Source organism: Acanthochromis polyacanthus, chromosome 7, assembly GCF_021347895.1.
Source record: "Acanthochromis polyacanthus isolate Apoly-LR-REF ecotype Palm Island chromosome 7, KAUST_Apoly_ChrSc, whole genome shotgun sequence".
Taxonomy (NCBI): Eukaryota; Metazoa; Chordata; class Actinopteri; family Pomacentridae; genus Acanthochromis; species Acanthochromis polyacanthus.
Genome location: NC_067119.1, coordinates 28,549,147 through 28,569,220, shown reverse-complemented (window position 1 = coordinate 28,569,220; position 20,074 = coordinate 28,549,147). Strand labels below are relative to the sequence as shown.

Genomic DNA, 20,074 nt, shown 5'->3' with positions numbered 1-20,074 from the left:
CAACTAAGTTAGCAGTCAGTTCTCAGTGTTGCATCTTCGTAGATAAACTATGGCTTTCTTTACAAAGCGCAATCTTGGTCACACTTAGCCAGAGCTGTCTCAGTATGCTGGATCGTTGGAGCTGTTTTCTCCATTGGAAGCAAATCAATGTTTTCTGTAGAAACACCAACGCCTTGGTTTTAGCTTCAAGACCTTGAAGGCCTTCGAAGCTGATATTGTAAAGTCCAAGTAGATCAACAAACAAAGAGCTCCAGGCCTCTCTGTGAAGGGAAGGACAATTTCCTGAGGCAGCTGACTGGCAGGCGTTTGCTGCTGGGGTTGAAGAAGGTCGGGATGCTGGTTATTGATGTTTTATCAGGACATGGGTGGCTCACACAGCAGCCATTGCGAACTGTTATCAGACTGACGGATATGAGAGCAGCACTCTGCAGGGCAGTGCGGATATTAGCCCCTCGCTTACACCCCTGTGCTCCTGTCCCTGTTGTCTCCGAATGATTAAGGAGGGGCTACAAAGGGCACCTCCCCCTACCCATAATAGACTGTTGACCTGCTTCTGCTCAATCCAGTATAGTTTTGTTCGATCTGTCTACATTAGGTTTGACAGTCGCTCCTATCCATGCGGATGGTTTTTTTCTCTGTGTGCAGGCGGGCCGCTAAGAGGCAGACTCCCTGGTCTGTGTTTGTGTTTTGCTTTGCTGGTGTTTGTTGAAACACCCTCCTTGAGGAATCATTAGTCATTCATGGCTGCTCTGAGGAAGGGGCATTACCACATTACGACTGCAAGAACCAGTCATCTCAGTGCTTTTAAAAAGCGGATTGCCTCTTAAGTAACAATACAACTGATGTGTAGGAGACAAATATGGAAAATATGTAGAAACAGAAGCAGTCATATTTTTCAGATGTTGTTCACAATGTCTGTGGAGACCTTGCTGGAGCTGAATCAGTGTAAAGTGTGAATATAATGTGCAATTGCTTGGTTGAATTGACTGCTTAGTGCTTGGTCGGTACATAGAAATGGGAATGAGTGAATTATGCTACTCATGTATTATAATCGTAATTAAATGTTTTTTTATCAGCAAGCTCCCACGCCTGGCCTGTAAGAGTTTCTGCCTGTTTTAAATTGAATTCTTTGTGCGCTTAAAATCAGCACTGAAAACAGGAAAAAATAGCAACAGCTGAAAAATTGCATTCAATCCAAAGCAGCAACTCCACCTTTATGAAGCACAATATGTTCCGTTATTGTTGATATTATATCAGAGAGGCATTAATTAATCATCATAGTCAATAGTGGGTCAGATTACTGAGTAGTGTTTCTGACACTTTGTGCACCCTCAAAAAAATAATTCACGACAAAATGTTGTGTGTAACTGGAACATTGAAAGAGTCTGTTAATTGGAATGCAGGTGGCAAATGGTTGGACATCGTTGTCATAAGTTTTTCTGGCTAGACTGTTTGATTGAAGGTAGTTATTTAATAATAGCAAAGGAGCGTCTCTAAGACTTGTAAAACCACAACTGGGCGTTATTTTTGTTATTTTTGTTAGCTTCTTTGCATGAATCACAGGAATATTTTGCCAGTGCTCCTGAAATATGTTCATGATTGCCAACAGGAGGAAGTGGTGCTGATTTATCCTGTGGTATTTCTGACAAATAATGAAAAGGTTCAGACACTGATCATAAGGAGGCAGAAATGCACCAAAAATATACAAATTGTCTGACACGGATGTGAACAATGCAGGTTTTTATTGTTTGTTTGTTTGTTTGTTTTAATAAAGAAATGGCTTTGCAAATGTTTTATGAAGAAAGAAATGCATTCAAAATGCTACTAGGTAGGCAATGGAGAATGCACACGTTGAGTTTTAATGAGAAACACTGAATGTAATGAAAACTCCACGGGGTGCCTTTAATTTCTCTGTGCAGGGAAACCTGTGTGGGACTCCTGTAATAAAGTAGTTCCAAAGCTGAAAGTAACAGCTTGTCATAAAGGAACATAGGATAATAAAGGCACACAATAACTGTACGTTTATTAAAATTTTATGCCTATTTTCTTATCTCTGTCATACATTGAACTTACCTAACCTCTTAACAAAAAGAGGGGAGAGTTTAGAGTGAGTACACTTGTGGTCTGAAGTAAAAGATGGGCACACCAAGTAACCTGAAACAGAGGCTGAAAATCAGTTTAGCAGACTGGTTTAATGCAGAGAAAGACATGTTGTATTATCGTTGGACACTCAAACTTTCATTGCATTTTTTCTTGTCCCGTCTGCACAGGTGAAGTCTGAGTATGCCCAGCTCAAAGAGACCCTTGGTGCTGTGACGCAGGAGAGAGATTTAGCCCTGTGGGAGAGGAACCAGCTCCAAGGCAAACTGGAGAACCTAGAGCAGGTGCTCAAGGTGAGGAAGCTGGCTCCAAGGGCAGACTCTATCTGTCAGTGCTGTGTGCATTTCTAGTTCTAGTAGTCCATCTATCCTGGGATTCTAAATCAGGTGTTTTTTTTGGAGCCTAACCCCAAACCAGTACCCCTTCTCCTACCTGTGCTACTCTGCCTCCATCTGGTTATGTTCCGCTATTCTGTCTAATGTCCTCGACATGTCTGTTGCCTTCCAGTGTCGTGTTGGGAGGTCTGACCAGGAGCTGTGAAAGAGTAGAAGCTTGGAGCAGTCTGCCCTCTTTCCTTTTCCTATTTCATGTTGTCCTGCCCCTCCTGATCTCTCCCTTCCTTCCTTCCTTCCTTCCTTCCTTCCTTCCTTCCTTCCTTCCTTCCTTCCTTCCTTCCTTCCTTCCTTCCTTTCTTCCCTCTGCCCCTTCTCACCCTGCTAGATTTATAAGGTATCACTGTTATGTCCATCTGTTGGGGAGCAGCCCTGTTCAGTCCCATTCTGAATGCTTTCTGTCCACCTCAGTGGCTGTGCTTATCTCTCCCTCTATCCGTGGGCTGCTTACCAGACATACGAATGGTCACGTGGCTATAAGACCACAGCACTGTGGAATGTGATGTATGCATGAGGCAGGACAAAGAGTTTGGCTTTATGATGACGGGAGGGGGAGGACGAGGAGATAGAGACACCGGGTCACCCTTCATGATGATAATGTCACCCACCAGTTTGATGACATTACCTATCCTAGACCTCAATTTTTACTGGCATGAAAATGTCATTTGCTTCTTTCACCTTACAGTGTTGCAAATATTCACACATAGTGGGAGCAGTGACATGACTGGATGACACAGGCATACTGTGTTATGAAGAGCCTAGCATTCAGTCCCTTGTATTGTATGGCTTCTTTTGTTGTTATGGATGAACACAGACAAGTGAGCACGCTACGGAGTTTGCTCACCCTTTTCATGTAACATAAAACCCTGTATTGATCATGCAAAGACAACATCCCTGAGGGTTTCAGCTTTTCAAACAGTAACCAGACTTCCAACAGGTATTGTGTTACCTAAAGGGGGCAGCAAACCTTACTGTTGATTGAAGTTTTGTTTTTTTTTTGTTCACACAGCAAAGCATCTCTAGTCCTCATCCATAAGCACATTTTGTGCAAAATTTGATCTGATCTTTTTCCCGCTGATCATTCGGCATAAACATGTTATCACATTGCATTTTGCCGTGGCATAGTTTATGTCTTGTTAATAAGGGTTTAAAGGTCAGTACACTGTTAACCAGCCTCTTGTATGTGTGATGTGTGCACATGTAACACCTGTGTTGTCTCTGAGTGTGGAGTCGAAGACTGGAGATGCATTTTGTGTTGGCTCAGTGCCGTTGGATTTTAGTTCCACTAACAGCAGCCCTCTCTATGCTCCCCCACAATCTTCCCCTCCGGCTCTCCATCCCTACACCCCTTGCGGACAGCATATGCGCGAGGCTGCAGAGCGGAGGCAGCAGCTAGAGTTGGAGCATGAGCAAGCCTTGGCTGTACTCAATGCAAAGCAGCAGGAGATTGACCTTCTTCAGAAGGTAAGAGAACTCAGGTTGCATAACACTCACAGCACCAGAGGGCTGGGCTTTCTTGTTTGCCCAGGCTTCGGCTTGTGTCATGGGTCAAAGAGCTTTTTGTTGTACACCGTTGTGATACATACAGTGCAGCAAAGATGAAAGTCGACCGAGAGACTGCTTTTTTAAAGCGACTACAGAGCTCACCTCTCTCAACATTTTCATCACTAGAGCTCTCCCTGTGCATCCTCTTAAACCCCATCCTCCAGCTGTCTATCACTCTCCAAAGTCTGAGTGCTGAACATTTCAAAAGCACTCCTCTTGTTTGTTACAAGCGAGCAAATCAGACATTCAGAACCCAAAGTAGGTATGACACTTTTTAGAGGCTTGTTTTAAAGAAAGAATAAAATGCAGGCCTGGGCCATTTGATGGTCGGGCTTCCTCTTCTGTGCACTGGAGCTGACTGTAATGTCAACGCAAAAACCCAGCGACGGCTGAGATTGCTGATAGTGTGAACGTGATAGGAATTGTCACCAATGCCTCCTCTAGACACAGTGTGTGTACCACAGTGTTGCTGTTGCTGCAGTGTTCCAACTTCACAGTCAGCCTTTCACAGGCTGTAGTTCTCAGCTTTTTTCTCTCATTAACAGAAGCTCATTACGGCCTTATCTTCCTTCAGACACTGGCTGCTCTCTGTATTCTGGTAAATTAATTGCCTGCAAAGTAGATTTATGAAATTGTAAAATCCACAGATGCTCTTCATATTCATGTGGAACACTTGTTTTTTCTCTACAGATTTTTCCAGTTCCCATAAGAAAATAACTTGCATTAAGCTGTGTTTCCCTTCTTTCCTATAATATGTAAACAAATGTTCAAAACCTCTGCAATTTCTCATTGGAACATAATTTAGTTATAAATTATATTTGCTGCATGTTGCTACAAAATTAGTTCTTAGCTGTAACTTAAACAGCCGTTCAAACATAAACCAGAGAAACATGTTTAGTGCTTCACTGACCGTCATATGAAGAACATGTAACTTGTATGGTCAGACTGGGCATTCAGCATATTTTAACCAAAAGCCAAAAGGATTTCTGTTCAAGATTAATTATATGAGGTCTCAGACTGAAATTACCTGGAGGCCTGTGACTAAGTTGTTCTAGAAACCTTCTGCTTGTTGTATAAAACTCTGTGAAAACATTTGACTTCTCTTGGAACTGTTATTTTCTCCAGATCAGCCTTGCTTTTACGTTCACAGACCTGTGTGGTATCAGGTGTGAGAAGAGTACTGCTGGTCACTTGTTGCTCAGTCTGTATTACAAACATGTCAACCTATTACAGCATGTCAAATGTGAATCAAAAGCCCCTGTTAGCTCTACTGCTGGTTTTACAGGAGGGGAAGGATGCTTGTTAGAAAAACAAAGGATTTCCGTATTTTGGAAAACCAAAATGGAAAGAATGAAATGATGCAAATGTTTCTGTTGCTGAATCTCTTCCTGGGCATGTGGTTTGGGATCCAGGGTTTGCATACTCCCAGGATAATGCTTCCTTCATGATATTAACTTTCTTGCATGCACACAATTGTTTCTTGTTGCATAAGTCATGTTGAAAAATAGGCTTAAAAGAACATAAAAGATGAAAAGTGAAAATGGTGTTGAGGTGATTTTGGTAAAGTACCAACGGATTTCTGCTAGAATCAAGACACTGTAGGTGGGTCAATATGTAATAGAGGGACTTTGACAGTCCATGGGATATATCTTGCATACATTTTTAGTGAAAGAAAAAAAAACAACTGTTTTTATGTTCATTATGATCATGTCTTTACAAATTCCATAATTATTTATGATGGAAACAATCATTTATTAATAAAAAATCTCAACTAAATAACCATCCCAATTTAATACAATAATAAAATAATCTTATTCAAAAATAGTTTTGATTGTGTTCTTTTTATTAAGTTGAGATAATCATGACAGATATTGATTTTTTGGCAGTATATCCAATTTATATAGAAACTAACTAATTGTATCTGTGTCTGAGAAATCACTTTCAACTCAGCTACCCATTACAAAAACACCTCTCAAGGAAGTGTGTTAATTCCAGATCACATGACCTGCTCCCCATGATGTCATTTCCTCCTGAAGAAAACACTGGCAAGACTCCAAGGCTTTCTGAGTTATTTAATATAAAGTAGTGTGTGAGTCAAGTGTGGATTTATCACATGCCAATAGGTTTACTACAATATCATTATAAATAACTTTCAATTTCAATTTTACTCACTTGTATATGTAATATTTAGAAGAATCTTTGTCTAAAAATACCATGTGGTGTTTGGTTATAGGTGGCCGTGTTGATTTTAGGCCTGAAAACAGCAAAAATGTCAACTATGATACAAAAAGTTCCACAATTATATATTGACCCAGGTAAATGTCAAATGTGAGCAAAATAATTAAACTGCTTATGGTGGGCGCTTTCTTTTCAACCATTTTCACTCTGAGCACCAATGAGCTTAAATGTGTCTCCATTTTGTCTGTTTAAGGCTTTTCATTGGTGTTTTAAACTGAAACTAAACTGCCTTCTAAACTGCAATTTGAGTGAACTGCACCTTGTGTTTCCCAGGCTCAGGTTGAGGCTAAAAAGGAACATGAAGGCGCTGTCCATCTGTTAGAGGTGAGCGTCTGGGCTCTGGGGTAGAGCATGCGGGGGAGCTGAGTGTGTGTTTTTGTGGTTTCTGCTCGAACATACGGGACTAGTCAACCCTCGAGGTAGACCTGTGTAAACCTAGAGTCATTTTTTCCTGCTCGTCCTGACCTCATTTCCTGAAATCCTGATCTTCTTCTTTTAGTCGTCATGTTTTAAAAACTGAATCCTGAGTGTCTAGAGTTCTTTACTCACTGTTGTTATAGTGGCTTTAGAAATACGTATTTACCCATCAGAGTTAAGGTGAATAAATCGTTTAAAAAATGTCAAAATCCCTTTGTTCGTCTTTAAATTAGTTTTGTAATACGGTGATATGCGTGTGTGTGTGCGTGTGTCGTAGATTGTAATTTCAAGAGTGCTGTGCTTTCAAGATGTGTATGAGTGATCACATGTGTAATTGTGCTTTATTTCTTTCCTACATCTCTTTTCATTGTATGGATGTGTGTTTATGCTTAAACAGAACCACTTGGACAGCATGCAGGTATTTCAGCATTGCTTTTATTTACTTGATATTTTTTTTTACACCTTTGAGAAGTTAGTCGATAGAATCTGCAGTGCCTCATGTTTACTTTGGCCCCGGAGGTGTTTTAGCACTACGCTGCAAAATAAACAACTATTCATCATGGTCACTTGAGTCGATTTTAAATGCGATATATATCTGGATAAATGGTGATCAAAAGGTGACATGAAGCACACACCAGTTATGAGCTGATTTAATGTTTGGTCACTGCTTTTTGGTTTCCAGAACGATTCAGAGCTGCTTCAGAGCGATCTGTCTAGGGCTTTACTACCCACTCAGCTCTGTTTCACGATTCCCATCAAAGCAAACCCGCAAGATATTTTTTTGAAAGGCTAGAACATGACTGACAGCATAAACTGGAGGTCTTTGTGATTTGATCATAAAGAAAAATTCAGCTACACTCACTTAACAATTGATGACGGACTCACAAAATCAAGTTACAAAATATGGATGGACTTCAATTAAACATGAGTTCCTGGGGCCTCAATCTCCAGCCTCAGTTCCACATAACCAAAGCCACCAACACACTGAGGTGTACAAATCTGCTTTCAGAAGACTAAATATGTGTTAAAGTATCTGAATAAATTAGCAAGACGATCTTGCAATAAATACAGATTTTGAAGTCATTATGTTTATGCAGACATTTCAGAACTTTTTCAGTTTTAAAGAATATAAATATTAGTCATCACATTGAAGCAACAGGAGCTTTTTGAACATAAAAGACTATTTTTTATTAATGAAACCATGCCAGACGGTGATGAATGTGATCCTTCTCTTTTGTAGCGTTGCATGTGTGTTCTCCAGCATGTGTTTACACAAAACTGTCTCCTTGCCATACAGCTGCAAACTGTATGATGCCAATAATACTAATATCTCCTAATTTACTAATTCTGTTTCACAAATGCAGGATTCCTTTGTCGTCAGTCTGCTAGCAGCATGTTCTATCCAGCAGCAACCTGCCTGCATGAAGTGGATTCAGTGTTTTATTAGAACGGCGTAGGAAAAATAACTGAAGCAGCAGGCGTTGCTGTGTGTTGGGCAGTGTTAAAACAAAAATAAATAGATAAAAATTCCACGGTTGCTTCGGTGTCTTCCAGAGCATTTCTGTTTCAGACTGTTCTCAGTTCCAGACTGAGAAGTGAATCACTGATCTTGAGAATTCTGCTCTAGCACCTGGAATTTCCATTATACCTGCCTACAAACCTGTGTTCAGTTGATCAGTGTCAGTTTGTGCAGTCATGTTTCTTGCTCTTAATATATATATTAAGTGCAAGAATATACAGTATTATATACAAATAATGATATTTAATATTTCTATTATTGTTAGCGTCCTGTGAAAAGACCACTATCAACAATATTTTCAGATTTCTCTACCTTACCTGTGGCTCTCGGCCCAAAGCCCATTAATTTCCAAGGATGGGTTTAAATATTTCCAAACACATTTGCTTTTTTCAGCAAACGTGACTCCAACTGAAGTGAACAGTGCATTTGCTGCAGACTATTCTCAGCTGCAGATTAGGACACATTTGGTGCTCTCGTGATTATTTCCAGCAGCAGGATGGTGCACAATGTGTGGGATTGACTTAAAATAAACTCCACTGGCAGCGTTCATCATTGTTAAGGAACCTGTTACCCTCGGCAGCGATGTGCTTTTATTAGTTTTTGCTTTAATAATTTCAGGCTTGCCGGATAAGCTGCAGCAGACTTCCACTGCACAGACAATACTAGTTTGTCAGATTAAATTATTGTTGGTTCAAGTCTTTTCACGGCATTACTTGACAATAAGGAAAAATATTGAATATCATCAGCCTCATCCTCTAAGACAGTTTGGCCCTGCATACTGCCTTGAAAGTAGAGGTTTTTTTTAATGTTTTTTTCTATTAATAGCTTTAACTGTTCTGTAATTGTGCATGTGATTTGTATAATGTACTGTCAGTAGTAGTTAAAAATGTCATTTCAAGACTCTGCAATGACTGATCCGTGTTAAAAGTCCTACTGTAAATGTGATTCCATTTTCAATTTGTGTGTAGACAGTAGACGTATGTACAGCGTTGTATACATACCTACTGTACATGTGTGCTATTTCTGTGTGCATAATGTCGTGCTGTGGTGTCCTTATTTCTCTTGCTCTGTTGCCTCTCTCTTTTCCCACCCTGTCCCTCCCTCTCCCATTCTGCCCATCTGTTTGTCTTTCTGTCTCTCACTCCTCTCCTGATGACTCTCCTCCCTCACCGTAATCAGGCCAAAGTCCGTGAGCTGGAGGAAAAATGTCGGAATCAGAGTGAGCAGTTCAACCTCCTGTCAAAAGAGCTGGAGAAGTTCCGGCTCCAGGCTGGGAAGTTCGACATCCTCAGCACTGAGCCCCTAACTCTATGTGAATCTCCGGGGTCTCCCAACAAATCCCTGTCACAGCTCCTTAATGGACTGGCTGCCCCCATAGGTAAAGGTATGTGGAGGACTTGCTGCTTCAAATGTGTTTGGTTTTTTTCTCTAACAGTTGGTCATTCCACCTCAATTCACCAAATTAAAAAAAAAAAAGTTTGCACCTGACAATCTCATATTTCTGTGCATATATGTACACTACCATTCAAACATTTGGGGGTACTTAGAAATGTCCTTATTCTTGAAAGAAAAGCATTTTTTTCAATGAAGATAACATTAAATTAATCATAAATACAGCCTAGACATTGTTAATGTGGTAAATGACTATTCTAGCTGGATTTTTAATGGAATATCTCCATAGGGGTACAGAGGAACATTTCCAGCAACCATCACTCCTGTGTTCTAATGCTACATTGTGTTAGCTAATGGTGGTGAAAGGCTAACTGATTATTAGAAAAGCCTTATGCAGTTATGTTAGCACATGAATAGAAGTGTGGGTTTTCATGGAAAACATGAAATTGTCTGGGTGACCCCATACTTTTGAACGGTAGTGTATGTTATATAAAAAAAGACTAAAAGTCTTAAAGTCTTCCTCTGACTGACACCATATACATACTATGTTTTAAAGCTCCTGTTGGTGCCAATAGTAGAGGAAAAATCTGCCTTTTATGGTTAACAATAAAAGTTTTATGGTTGGTAGAATAGAAAAAAAAAAACTTCAAAATAGTTTTGACCAAATTTGGTCAGATGGAAGGCATTTGGTGAATTGAGGTGGAATGAACCATTTCTGTGTGACTCCTGCAAATCTTCTGATCAAATGATCTGCTACTGCATTTAACAAATCTGGCTAATATATGGGCCTCCCCCTAGTTTCATAAAAATGGATGGGCACATCTCTCCTGGGAGTGTCACCGTTTCCTGTGATGTCTGGCAGTGGAGCCTTTGGGCCCTGTGGGTTGTGAGGTGCAGGTCTCTGTAGATTGGGTTTGGGATCTGCGGAGTTTGGAGGCCAAGTCAACACTTGAGCTCTTTTTCATGTTCCTTGAGCTGTTCCTGGGCAGTTTTTTATGTTGCGGTGAGGTGCATTGTCCTGATGGAGGGATGGATTCATGTCAGGATACAAGGTTTTCCTTGTATTGGTGATCAATGTCATACACTTCACCCCAGATGTTGTGACTGATCAGTCTGTTAGCACTAAAGAACTAAATATTTGAGCAAAAAGTGTTTTTCTACAGATGCATCCCAGGGGTTCAGGTGGCTGTGATCGTACCTTACTCTTGCTAAAGCACTGCACCACTGAATAAATACTCTGTCATGTGAGAGTGACTGGTAATGTCACCACACTGTACAGTATTTGAAGAGGAGTCAGTTCCTTCACAATGAAGTGAAGAAAAAAATCACATCTGAAATATGAAGTCTGAGGGGCTTCTGACTTAATCAGCAGTAAACACAAACTGGTAATAAAATAATCAATCACTCTGAGAAATAGCCGCTAGCTTGCAAAACTTGTTCTGTTTGTTTTTCCTCTTGTTTTGATGAATACACAAGTGCTTCACTAATTACAGCACTACGCATTGTTCAGCTCTTGTTATGTAGCCATAATTACTTTTGTGTGTTTTGTTTTACAAGTGATTGGAAATAGAGGAACATATTACAGTAAGACAGAAATCCACATAAATTATGCCTGCTTAACAGAAATGTTAGTAAATTATATTTAGTGATAAAGTAAAACCTTTTCAGTGACTGTAAGCCAGTAAACTAATACCATATTTTTAGTAATATGTACCGTTAAAGTAGATGTGAAAACATGCATGAAATAAGATGTGAGATGCACATATGGTGTTAGTGCTATTCTTATGATTTTCACTGTGATAGTAGTTCTGTTATCTTTTGAGTATCTAATGAGATGTGTTGTGTTTGTTCTACAGGCAATGAGGCTCCAACAAGCAGATCTTTGATATCTGAGTTCATTCGACCTCTCCAGATCAGTGGAGACAAGCCCGAGCTCCTCTCTGTCAAGCCAACATTCCTCACTCGCAGTCGAGGCAGCAGCCCAGCACGGGCTTTCCTCTCAGAGGTATCTGATGCCATCCGTTTCTGTCCCATATGGCTCCTGCTTTACTGCACATTTCTCTATTCAAAACCCATTGCATACATCTCCAACAAAATAAATCCAACAAACTTCAGGCTGCACAAGGCTCGACTATCTAAACATCCTAAATTTACTCAAATGAATTTCTGTTGCTGTTCTGCTTCAACAGCAGGTGACAAGTGTCTGTTAGATCCACTGGCTCATTCATACCTCTGTTATCATTTATTATAGACAGCACTTTGGGACTATATTAGGAAACGCTGATTCACTATAATCTAAGTAATGTGTTTGGGCTGAATGAGAGAAAATCCACACAGCAGGGATCCTGGGGGCTTCCCAGTTTTACTTATGCAGGCTGATTGTTCAGGATTGATCAAAATACACTGAGTGAACATGAGGTTAAAGATTTAACCAGATGGAATATCATACATGTTATATATCTTTTGGAAAATACATTTTTGTGGTAGACAGATCCCATCTAAGGAAGACATGTTCACATTTTTTTTGTTGGGGGGTGGGGGTGGGGGTGGGGTGGGGGGGGCAATGTGTGAAATACAGAGCAGGGTAAAAGATCCTGCATTTTGTTTTTCTCTTTGTCTCTGAAAATCTTGTCATTTTTACACAAAATATTCAAATGGGTTTGCTAGCTTTGTCCTTTACACAATGTAAAATGATTTCAGGAGCAATCGAGGTTGAAAACTGAGTTATTTGTACATTTTTCCTTCTTCAGATGGACAAAGAGCTGAGCTCAACTACCAGGTCCAAACCACGGTTCACAGGGAAGGTTCGTCTGTGTATTGCTCGCTACAGGTATGAACACAAAACACACAGTTAAATATTCGCCTGCTATTTACAGTGGTTCTTTTTTTTGTGTAAAATTAAGCTGTTTCTGCTGTAAACATTATTTTAAGTCATTGTAGTGCCTTAACTTAATTTTTTTAGTTTATTTTTTAAAGAATGCTTGAACAGGAGCTTTGTGCTTACATTAGGGAAACCCACCGACCAGCAGTGCGAGACAGAAGAGCGTGATAATTAAAAAGACGGATGGTCAAAAATCCTTCACAGCAAACTGAACCGTCTGCTCTGTGTAGACAAGTCATGGACAGATCCTGCTGAGATTATTTGCTGAGAATATTTGCTTTTTCTCTCAGAGCTTTGGGCTGTGGTCTTAAAGATGATTCAGTGTTTCTATCGCGGAAGAAAATTACCTGTCAGCACAAAAAATAATTGGAATCCTCAGCACACTGATATGTGAAACAAGGCCAAAGCTTTCAACCCACACTGTCCTCAGCTCTCTCATATTTGCAAAAAGCAAAATATTTTTGAAAAAATAGAATAGAAACAAACTTTGGATTTTTAAAGCCGTATTTAGCAAGTATTTTTTCCTTGACATGTATATGAGATATGCAGCATTTGATGCAACTTCAAGAATGGTTGTAAAAAAAAAGTGTAACATTTTGGGAATTTACTTGTTTTTGATGTTTTTCACTGTAGTTACAATCCTTATGATGGGCCTAATGAGCATCCTGAGGCAGAGCTCCCTCTGGTGGCAGGGAAGTACCTCTATGTTTACGGAACAATGGATGAGGACGGCTTTTACGAAGGTCTGACATATTTGTTTTGTTGTTTAATGCTGTGTACAGCATCTCCACAGTACCAACTATCTCCTTTTTATTCCTCAGGAGAGCTGCTGGATGGACAGCGGGGACTCGTCCCGTCCAATTTTGTGGATTTTGTCCAAGATGACGAGACGACCTCTGTCAAACACAGGGACACAGTGGTCAAAGAACCTGGCTACCTCAACCACAGTAGCCTGGGGTCTCAGAGACTGGGGGTTGGCACAGGAACGGGAACAGGCATAAGCAGCCTGCTGTCTGACAGTAAACTCGACTGTCTAAGCACCAGCAGCTTGGGCATGGACCTCCTGGGCTCCTCCAGCAATGGGACAGGAACCTTGGACGTCAGCATTGACGAAGTCGGTGAAGACATTGTGCCTTATCCCCGCCGCATCAACCTGATTAAACAACTGGCCAAGAGTGTGATTATTGGGTGGGATCCTCCTGTGGTCCCACCTGGCTGGGGCTCCATCAGTGGCTACAATGTCTTGGTGGATAAGGAGGTTCGCATGAGTGTCCCCTACGGGGGCAGGACAAAGTCTCTTATTGAAAAGCTCAATCTGGCCACAAACACTTACCGCATCTCAGTGCAGAGCATCACTGACCGGGGCCCGTCGGACGAACTCCGGTGCACTCTTCTAGTGGGAAAGGACGTGGTGGTGGCACCTTACTACCTGCGGGTGGACAGCATCACGCAGGTCTCTGCTGAGCTCTCCTGGATGCCCAGCAATAGCAACTACAGCCACACCATCATCCTCAATGGTGCAGAGTACGACATGATCAAGGCCGGTGGCTACAAGTACAAGTTTTTCAACTTGAAGCCGATGACAGTTTACAAGGTGAAGGTTGTCGCGCAGCCACATCAGGTGCCTTGGCAGCTTCCAATGGATCAAAGGGAGAAGAGGGAAATCTCAGTGGAGTTCTGCACTCAGCCTGCAGGTCAGAAACATTACTCACATTGGCACTTTAATCGGTTTTGTAAACCACAGCGATGCAGGGTCTTTCTCCTACCTGGTGTGTGATTGTGTGGCCTTGGCTAGCACTTCAGGGCTGTTTTTAGCAATTCTAGCATGGCTGAAGGGATGACAATGTCAGTCTGTTGTTTGGTTGGTTGGCTCTAATGAAATACTGCCTCACAAAGACCCGGCTGGCATCGCTTCTGAACCACATTTGTCCTAAAAAATTAACGTTAACTTGTATTTTGCCTGCCTAATTTTTGGTCACCAGGGGAGTAGCAGTAAGTTGTTGAGGTGAACGTTGACTATTTACTCATCCAGTGGACACAAAGCAACATTTGCAGTCATTCACTGGTATGTTTGGCCGCCTGGCAGATTTAAGTCTGACAGTCGTGTTCTTTTAGGCCCCTGTTAGATCTTTTTGATGTCTGAGAAAAATCTCACGCTTTTTAGCCGCAAAATGCTTCACTTTCTTCTGCACATACATGTACAGAGGCTTCATAAGTGCTTTTTCATTGAATACAGCTGCCTGCTGTGGCAGCAAATAAGACTGATAAAAGAACTCAGTCTGAACCAAAGATGTGTTAGTGTTTGCAGACACAGTCAGTTTGTAAGTTTTGTTAAGAGGTGTATTAAGGATAAAAGGGAAACATTGTTCTACTGTTCTCCCGCCAATGTAACTGTTGTTCTTGTAGTCCTTCAAAGTCCTCTATTTCACAAAGAAAGCTGATAATTTACACCCAACCCAGCAATCTGTGTATTTACTCAGCCTCACACTTCAAGCCCATTACATCTACAAACGTGACAAACATCTTAGGCATTTTCATTTCTCCCCAGCCACTTTTAGATTGCCCTCAAGGATTTGTGTGTGTGCTACTGCGATAAGACACATGCATGGCAGGGGGAAAGGGGGAAAAAAAAGTGTAATGAGAAAACATTCAGCAAGCATTCTGTGAAAAAAGAGCTGCATAACACTGGAAACAAGAGTCTCTCGATGCCAAATGAGTGTAAATAGTAAACATAGATCTCTGGGACTTCTTCTCCCTAGAGGCTCTTTGTTGCTTCACTGTTGCCAACACTGACTTGGGTCTCACAATCTGACTGTCTTTTAAAGCAAGACTGCAATAGAAGGGATTTTTTTCCACTGCCAGCTACATTTATGGCACTGTGTTGGTGTATAAATGTAGAGGCACAGGGTAATTAGCTAATTGTGGGTGCCGATTAAATGTTGTTCATATTGTTGCTCCTGGGGCATCGATTGTGATAATTTAACCTTAATTGGACATGGAAAGGAAAAGGTCACTGCCAATGTTTAGGTAGAAGTGTAGAAAATCAGACGCCACAAAAGAGGACATAAGACATAGGACATAAAAGAGAAATGATGAACTGGAGCGATGACAAAAAGAAAGAGAGGGGAGGACAGAGCGGGAATTGACATTTTCTTTTGGCAGCTAACGGGCCCACATGCTGAGAGTTCATTAAATGATCTATTTATTGAACATGTTAATTAGCCACGTCTGAAATAGTCTCAGTATTGGTGGAAGACAGACAATTGTTGCCAATAAGAAGGACAGTGTCTGGTAGCACTATATTAGGTTTTAGCACTCAGCATGTGTTCTTCAAACAAGTTCCTTCATTAGTCCACAGTGATACCCCGTTATGTGAGATGTCACCAATTCAGTGGCTGGAAAACAGCGTGTGCTGTTTGTGTCCAGTATTAATGAAAGTGGCTCCAATGAAATATTCATTCAAACAGTCATTTCACTGGTCAGAGAAGATTGTTTGTTTATGAGAGGGATAGTTTAAAATGACAAGAGGAAATGAAATCTCCTAACAAGCGCCGCTGCCGTTCCAAGGCTGTGCCGTCCACTGACAGTCGCTGTAGAAATGTGATTAAGGTTGTATTGATGCAGATTCTCCGATGTTCACACAGCTGCACGTTGCGGCTTGGAGACACTGCTGACTGCATCTGCTCGCTCTCGCTCACTGTGTGACGGCAGGTTAGCAGCAGCACTGCACAGATGGATATGTTGTTTAGTATGCAGGCAGCGCTGACAGATTGTAGAAATCGCAAACTGTGTTTTTCTGACGCTCCATACAAAATTGTCAGCAAGAATTTGGCAACAGGATATTGCTGTAGATTCACTGACGGCCAAATGTTGGCAAACTGGGTTTTTTCCACCAATGTAAAGCCTGCAAATACGTATATGAATGAACCTTTGCATGCACACCATGAACCTGCACAGAGATGAGCATAAATATACCAGAATCATCCTACAAAGCACCATATTTGTATGTATTAAATGGGACTATACAGCTGTCTCATTACTTAATAGCAAATACGAGCACATATTTAGAATTTAATATCCGATTGCATTGTTAACACAATTTCTGGTAATACGGTCAGGTTTTGCTGTATACACTGCTTACTGCAGAGGTGAGACATACTACAGTTCCCAGAGAATGAGAGTATCCCTGTTTCAACCCACAGTGAAATGAATATTGAATCTGAGATACTACCAAGGTCAGCACATTCATTTTTGATCAAACAGTGTCAGCTGGTTCAGCCACTGTTGAGCTGTGTTTTTTTTCTCTCCTTATCCAGTGTGTGTGTTGTGTTCTCCAGGGCCCCCTCTCCCTCCACAGGAGGTGCAGGTCCAGTGTGGTCAGACACCTGGGTTCCTGCAGGTCAGATGGAAGCCGCCACCCCTGACGCCTTCAGGAACTTCCAACGGGGCCAGTGTGATTGGCTATGCCGTGTGCACGAAGGGACAAAAGGTACCAAATGTCAGAACAAGTCTTTACATTTTTCCCGATTTTACAGCATAGATCTTAAAAGAAGTAGCCTTTGCTTTTCTCAGTGGTGACTTCTGTGAGTAGTGCTCTATTGCCATCTCCTGGAGACATGATTAAATGATGATATCCAGACCCGAGGGACAGGACATAAGACATATACTCATGAAGGGAGCAGTAGTAAGCTCCACTGAGTTATTATTTACTTTGTGTGTGACAACATGTGTGTCTAATAACCAAAACGTTTTTTATTCTAATTTTGAAAGAAAAACCAGTATGCTGGTTTAAAAGCCACAAACAGGTGTGAAGTGGGTGATGATCCAAGACTGCACATCTGTTTATTGTCATTTATAAGTGAATAAAACTGGTATTTTTCTACAACCAAGGTATGAGAGCTACCAATTAGATCTGCAGTCATTAATCAATTAATTGACAAGTTGTCAACCAATCAGTTAATTCCCACTTGTTTTGATAACTGATTTATTTATGTAATCCTTTAAGGGAAAAACTCCTCTGATTCCACTTCCTAAATTTAATATATTCTAGCTACTTTCCTCCTTCATGACAGTAAAGTGAATATCTTTGGATTATGGCTAAAACAAGAAATTTGAGGACCTTGTCTTAGGATTTGGGAAACACTGATATTTTTTACCATTTTCTGGCATTTTATTCACCAATCAACTAATCGATTGATTGAGAAAATAACTGACAGATTAATGGACGGTTAAAGTATAAATTGCAGTGGCAGCCCTGCTACAATTGTATGTAGTTACATGTTTGTTTGTGTCTCGGCACATCTGCAGAGTGAGTGCTTGTGCATGCTGACATTCTGAATTGCCCTTTGGTAAGGACTCTTTTCCTCCTTTGTGAATGCAGATAGCAGAGGTCTTGTACCCCACAGCAGACTATGTGACCGTGGAGTTAAACAGGATTCAGTGTCTGGAGGCCAGGGAAGTCATTGTAAGGACGTTATCAACACAAGGAGAGTCCCAGGACTCGCCTGTGGCCATCATCCCGCACAATCTCCTGGGCTCTCCACGTCTCTCCCACAGAACCACAGCACCTCCACATTCTATGCCACATCCGCAGTCCCACCCGGTGCACTCACAGACCCACCCTCCTTACCCGTCAACATACCCCCCAAACCACCCCCAGCCCCAGGTGCAGCCTCTGTCTCGACCCCAGCCCCACACGCTGCCCCACGCACAGCCGCACTCGCAGCCTGTCCACCACCCTCCTCCTCCTCATCCCCAGCCTCATTTTCAGCGTCACTCTATGCCCAAGTCCAAACCATTAGTAAGTGCCAGAGAGCCAGAAACCAAAGAGCATGAGGTGGGCCTGCGGCCAGCCCAGCCCTGGGAGCGCTCCCCTTCTCCGTTGCCTCCCATGCGCGGACCCAACCTGGAGCCGCCGCACTTCCCGCCTCGGCGTTCACCCTCTCCTCAGAGGATCCTGCCGCAGCCTCAGGGAGTCCCCATCCCCAACACCATCGCCAAGGCCATGGCCAGGGAAGCTGCCCAGAGAGTGTTTGCTGAGGGCAACCGGGTGCGTGAGAATTAGATACAAAACAGTTTTCATCTCAACATGTAACAGAATTGAACACTGAACCTAGAAATCTTTTTTTCATTAAGCTAATGTGAATATCTGTCAGGATAATTTTACTTACAAAAGATAGAACTGTAATATCCTAATATATCCAGATCATTGTTTTTTCTTGGCTTCTCCTTCCTCATTGTTCTCTCTTTATCGATATAAAAGTCTAACATTTCTCTCAGCAGATTGAGAAAAGGAACATCTTTAGTGAGCGAGGTAATGCCCTGCATCCACTCAACTCGGATGAGGAGGAGGATGGCTACGACTCTCCTCATGCGAGGAGGAGAGGAGCCTCGGTGGATGAATTCCTCAGAGGCTCAGAGTTGGGCAGACAGGTACTTTACACAACATAACACAAGCGGTGCTCAGCCTATCGGTGCGTGTGCATCTCTTGTTTCTAGGAAGAGAACGATGATGGAAGCAGTTACCTGCATCGAACTGAATCAAATCAAATCAAATCAAATCACATTTGATCTCAGCACATTACACTGAAGGCTCCTTTACTGTGTATTTCTGCATCTGTATTGAGGGCTCCTGTTTTGTTGAACCTCCCATTGTTTAGTTTTTGAAATAAATACTTCTATGAGAAAGTGTTTAAATTTAAATTTTAGCCACAGGGTGTAGCTACAGGATTGTTTTCACTAACATGCACAACTGTGTGAGCAGATTTTGGCTTCGAAAATCAACCGCATAGCTGAACCCTGCAGCCCGTAGAATTGTTCACGTTTAACAGTACCGAAACCTTAAGGAAAGTCTGGACTGGAGGTTAGAGCTGCTTTTGCTCCTGTGTGGAGGTGTGTGATATCACTGGGGCCAGTCAATGTTGTGGTATTCTCTCAGGCCACATAATTCAACATCAAAAATGTCACCAAAATCTAAATACAAAACTCTATGAGCTCATTGCTCTGTGTTTGTTTCAACTTTCTGTCTCTCCCTCAGCACCACCATCACCACTACAGCCACAGTGAGGAGTACCACACAGAGAGCAGCCGGGGTTCTGACCTGTCCGACATCATGGAGGAGGACGAGGAAGATCTATATTCTGAGATGCAGCTGGAGGAGGGCCGCAGGCGCAGCATCAATTCTCACAACACTCTTAAGGTACGTACTTAACTCCACACCTCCAGTCTGTAGTGGCCTGGGGGGTGGTCAGAGGAAGGTGGGGAGAAGCAGGGGTTTAGGGAGGGATGGAGGGAGGATCCTGCCACCTCACAAGCTCTACAACCAAGCCCATCATGGCTTTGCCCGGCTGAACTCCCGTGCCTTAGCTGAACCAGCCTCCCCACCCCAGCCCTTCTCCACCGCACCTCCAGCGCTGCTTTATTCATTCCAGGCTGAGCTCACATACTTAACTGTACAAGATGCATGTGAGAGGGGAAGTCAGTAACCTAAATGCATAATAATGTTTAAGGTTTGCATTGCATTTTGCTACTCTTTACACTGCACCAGAATAGTTTTACAAGTCAAATGTTCCAATGTGAAATTGAAGTGCA

The 20,074-nt window shown here is 41.9% G+C and overlaps 1 protein-coding gene across 24 annotated transcripts in view; it reads left to right on the top strand.

Moving 5' to 3' along the window:
• Positions 1-20,074, top strand: part of rimbp2b (RIMS binding protein 2b) — a 101,905-nt gene that overhangs the window by 61,970 nt on the left and 19,861 nt on the right. For 18 of the 24 annotated variants that reach the window (XR_007942871.1, XM_051950340.1, XM_051950342.1 and 15 more), the window contains 13 exons: positions 2,271-2,393; positions 3,852-3,956; positions 6,549-6,599; positions 7,090-7,110; positions 9,391-9,595; positions 11,460-11,608; positions 12,354-12,433; positions 13,118-13,227; positions 13,306-14,178; positions 16,801-16,973; positions 17,865-18,533; positions 18,767-18,916; positions 19,521-19,682. Coding sequence is in view for 23 of the 24 variants with exons in the window: in XM_051950340.1 (XP_051806300.1) it covers positions 2,271-2,393; positions 3,852-3,956; positions 6,549-6,599; positions 7,090-7,110; positions 9,391-9,595; positions 11,460-11,608; positions 12,354-12,433; positions 13,118-13,227; positions 13,306-14,178; positions 16,801-16,973; positions 17,865-18,533; positions 18,767-18,916; positions 19,521-19,682 (2,871 nt within the window). In the remaining variant the exon portion in view is untranslated. Of the gene's footprint in view, positions 1-2,270; positions 2,394-2,646; positions 2,830-3,851; positions 3,957-6,548; positions 6,600-7,089; positions 7,111-9,390; positions 9,596-11,459; positions 11,609-12,353; positions 12,434-13,117; positions 13,228-13,305; positions 14,179-16,800; positions 16,974-17,864; positions 18,534-18,766; positions 18,917-19,520; positions 19,683-20,074 lie in introns of those variants that run through there. The other 6 variants (XM_022193154.2, XM_051950359.1, XM_051950357.1 and 3 more) reach the window with 4 other exon arrangements.